We start from the raw sequence: 4832 nt of genomic DNA on the forward strand, positions 1-4832 counted from the left end.
TTTTTTTGTATATTACTTGTGTGGTGTAGAAGAGAATTATCTATGTAGAGATACTGCTTGCAAACCAATGATGGTAAGATGATGTCATGGGGTAGTCTGACTTCTTCCTACTCCATTCAAGCATGTACTAGGTATAAGTAAATTGATATTGGATTATTATTGTTGGATATGTGTGAAATTACATGTGTTGACATATCAACTGTTTTACATGCTTGAATGAATAAATCAAATCAAATCAAAATTGCAGCACTAGTTAAAACCTACTGCTTGATCCATAGGGACTTGGTTAGCCTGTGTCTCTCACCAGTCCCCAGCATTTTTTATGCGTTATATTACACCAGTCTTAATTTAGCTCACAAACAAATATTTCATGCCTTCACTTCTGAGCTAAGAGATAATTATCATGGGAAAAATAGAGTAATTAAAGTGACTTTTCACAGTTGTGTAGATGTTTGCTACCTCACTATCCCCCAAAAAACTTTATTTATTAAGTTAACTGGATTAACTTCATTTAATATTTGAACACAGTGTTACACACATCAGCCTCAAGTTACTGTTAACTAACAGGTATTATATATATCATGTGTCACCGTAGAGAGGCGTGATAACGTATCATTATCAGCGAGGAATCAGGAGTTTTAGTTATTAATGTTGTAATCTGTTTGAAACAGAAAATTTCAACAACTACACAGGAGCTATAAATGGACAATTTTAGTGAATGTGAAACCCCTAAACCTGTTCTACCAAAATTAAAGACACTAGCATGATGTAAGCTTAGATACTGTGGGGCTCAGTAGATATAGTAGCTCTAAGAGGCTGCTTTAGTGGTGGAGAACAAGCAATATGACCTCCCCTGAAGCAGAGACACTTGTAAGAACATGTTCTTCGTTAGATGTGCATTAGCAAATTAGTTGAAGCATTATGGTTCATTGCCTTCATGTGCATAGCTTACTCAGCAGTTGAACCCAAATGGAGCTCAGAGGAGGATTAGCAAGAGAGACAGCATACAAATGAGCACTGAATTGAGCTGTGTTCATGTGACTATGTCACTCAATACCCTTGAGATATAAAGGTACTGAGAAGCTGCAAATGTAATGATTTACTTTGTTCATAAATTTATAATAACACATGGATCAAGCATTGGTTGTTGGTCTCTAACAAAAAATGTCATTTCTAGTGTGACCAGTGACGAGGTCCCTGGTGGATACATGGTTATAATGATGTCAGATTAAATATCAGACTACTTACAGGTTGTATACCATGAAGACGTGCATGTTAACACAACTTTTGAGCACTTATCGAGAGCCCTTCTAGCCTCCAAGTGCACACGCCGATAAACAAAGCAACACATCTGTTAGCATATTTATCACGACTTATTGTACACATGTGCGTTGGTATTCCTTGGCAGTCAGTAATATAACACGCCTAACGTTATATTCTTATCAACGACCCATGGGTGTGCTTTAGTGTTACATCTGCAAATTGTCTTTGTAAAGGTTGCTTGGGGATTGCTGGCCTACTCATTTTGCACAAATGCAATAATCGAGAGTACAACAAAACAAATTGTAAAACACCAAAATATTATTAACAGGAAATAAGTATACTGGCAAATTTATGTAATTATAGGACATTAAAAATAACAACTGAATGTGCGAAAATCCAAGTAGCTTCAAGCTATTAAGAAGCTCAAATTGCATAAATAAGCCGAATATTCGTAGTTATTTTGTCAAGTTAATGATATATAAAGTAACCAGTTTAGCTAATTTACCTTTCACTAACCAGCACCACGTCGGCATCGCTCCAGTGTTTGAACACACAGGGCAGGATTCTCCTGAAGGCGAAGAAGAGACCGGGAAAAACTATGGCGCCGCAAGCTAAAACTTTCAACATCCTGCTCTTATTTTCTTCTAAACCTGCCTGGAGCTCTGACTCTCTGCCCTCCGCGAGTTTCGCCCGTTTACATGTGGCGGTGAGGCATTTTCAGGTAACCGGGGTTCGGTGTTTTTCACCAGCTGCAGTCCACCACCCAAACACGCGCGCTCTCTCCCTTCTTGTCTCTCAGCAGTAGCAGCAGTAGCAGTAGCAGCACTGTCAGGCTAACGGCTAACTGCTAACGGCCATGAAACGCGCACAACTTCCTATCGCTACTATCAGAATAACAGTCTTGACGGTGACGTAACAAAGTAATCACTTCCGGCAGAAAGTTCAGAAAGTGGTGTAATTCATTTGTTTCAATGGTGGAGAAACAATCCATATTACGTGCTTTTATTTTGAAGGCCACATTTTACTCGGCTCATCTACTCCAAGCTGGGCGACTTGAAGACTTGTTTGTTATTCTAAGCGGCTTATTTTCCGGTTAACCTTCTGAATATAAATGTGAAAAATGGTCAAGGACTAACATAATCATTAAAAGACTTTTACAGTCATAGGCTGGTGTCTCAGTGGAGGAAAGTAGCTAAGTACATTTACAAATATTTGCTACTAGACATATTATTCCTTTTGCATTTAAATAAATAACCAACCCACTCCACTACATTTCAGAAGGAAATATTGTACTTTTTACTCCACAGCTGTAGTTATTATGCTTTACAAACTCAGACCTTTGCATACAAAACATATGAAGATCTTAGAAATTGATGTGTTTTTATTGTTTAAACTGCCCTACAGTATATGCAAGCAATAATGAGAGCTAGTAAATCTCTTAAAGTTATTTTTATTATAAAAAAATACCAAATATTTAAGCTTGTCAGATTGTTTGATGCTTACCCTTTTGATAATATTAATAATTTTGAACTTTTTACTCTCATTGGGCTCTGGATGTTTATGACAGACATTTCTCACTGTTTTATATTAGTTTTACAAAACAGCTACAGACTGCGAGCTACAAACAATCATTAATTCACCATAATCAGAAGATTATTTCGGAATCAAGTCATTTGTCGTTTTTCAAGTAATTCAAATAGCTTCACCTCAACTAACATAAACAGTAAATGTTGTTTAGACATTAAAGCCATAACAATGTAATGTTACAGATCATTTTCTGTACTTTTAATACTTTACATTTGGCTTGCCAATACATGCCTTTAATGAAATAACATTTCCAGGGCAGAACAGAAATTGAGTATTTTTTACAAGGTGTAGTACATTTACTTCAGTAAAATATCTGTTTCTTCTTCCACCACTGCTCTCTAATAGTAGTGGAAGAAACCGTCCTTAGATAAAAGTAGCAAAAGGCTACTAAGTCCTGCATTCAGAGATTTACCTTTGTTAATTTCATTGGGCCATATGGGGGCAGTGCAGCAAGCTGCAAACAATACCATCATATGATAAGGGGGATTTGTTGGGCTTTCCCTATGTAATAATACTGATAACAGTAAGGTCTAGACCTTACTTTGTAAAGTGTCCTGAGATGCCCTTTGTTGTGATTTGGCGCTATACAAATAAAGTTTGATTTGATTTGATTTGATTTGATATGACCATTGTATGAAATGTTATCAAACACTTGCCTATCCACCAAACATGGAGAAACAGTATCACTTACTTAGATTGTTTCTGACAAATATTCATTCTCACTTTTAGCTCAGTTTGTGGGCTTCAATAATTCCTAAGGTTAATATGGCTCTTTAAATGCTCAACTATGTTCACCGGCTAGTGAGTAACTTTCTCTGTCTCCCTCCTGGTGCCTTGCAGATGCTCTAGAGTGGGTTTGGCTGAAAAAAGTTGCCTCCTGCTGCTGCTGCTGTAAGGTTCACGTAAGGTTGCCGCCACATGTAAGGTTCAGTGTGACTGACCCTTAACAGGATGGTTTGGGCCCATAAAACCAAAACATGTGGCTTAAACACACTCAAATGTTCCATAGAGGTGGGGCAATAGTTCTCCTCATAAATTTACTTCAGTTGAGTAACACCTCTGACACAATGTGTATCGGTCCATCTGTACTAAACTGAGATTATTAGACAAGTGCTTTCAGCTGTCAAGTAAACACTGCCTTAAAAGTCAACTGACTTGTCTTCATCGGTCTTGTAGAGTAGAATGTGATGGCTGCTTCTTATAAAGTATATAAGCTCTAGAACATCTATGTTACAGCTCTGAACACTGGATTAATTATTAACATTTTTTCTGAGCCTCATTAAGCACAGTGAAATGAAGTTTCCTTATATACATATATAATATTTGATTTGATTTGATTTGATTTATTCTTTCAAGCATGTAAAACAGTTGATATGACAACACACATAATTTTACACATAATCCAATATCGATTTGCTTATACCTAGTACGTGCTTGAATGGAGTAGGAAGAAGTCAGACTTATCCAGTCCTACCCCATGACATCATCTTATCATCATTGGCTTGCAAGCAGTAAATGATTCACTTCTACGCACACACATATTATACTAAAAAAAAGAATATAACAGTGTTAACATTCTTACATCACACAAGTAATATACTAAAGAATGGTTACAAAATGTACACCACACCCACAATGTTCCATCTAATTAATCATTGAGCTTGTTCTTGCATATATCTTGATTGACACATACCTTTATATTTATGATTAACCTCGTCAATTCTATCCCTTTCATTAAATAACTTTTGAATTCCACCAGGTAATAAATTGTTCCTGGCTTTATACATAAACACAGCAGTCTTATATCCCACTAAATCGAAACATTTTAACAATGTAGACTGTATGAAAGCTCCATTGGTGTGATCCCTATACCCCATCTTATGCACAATTCTTATCGCTCTTTTTTGTAATATATACAATGGTTGAAGTGAGCTTTTGTATGTATTTCCCCAGTTTTCAATGCCATACTCTAAGTATGGTAA

General features: G+C 36.5%; 1 protein-coding gene across 1 annotated transcript in view; it reads right to left on the reverse strand.

The window, feature by feature from the left end:
- Positions 1 to 2208, reverse strand: part of LOC109959230 (smoothelin-like protein 2) — a 31764-nt gene extending 29556 nt beyond the window's left edge. The window contains exon 1 of the mRNA XM_020598429.1: positions 1769 to 2208. Within this exon, the coding sequence (XP_020454085.1) occupies positions 1769 to 1890 (122 nt within the window). The 5' untranslated portion in view covers positions 1891 to 2208. The remainder of the gene's footprint in view (positions 1 to 1768) is intronic.
- Between the last annotated feature and the right edge of the window lie 2624 nt (positions 2209 to 4832).

This window comes from Monopterus albus, unplaced genomic scaffold (assembly GCF_001952655.1).
Source record: "Monopterus albus unplaced genomic scaffold, M_albus_1.0 scaffold38.1, whole genome shotgun sequence".
In the NCBI taxonomy this organism is placed as follows: Eukaryota; Metazoa; Chordata; class Actinopteri; order Synbranchiformes; family Synbranchidae; genus Monopterus; species Monopterus albus.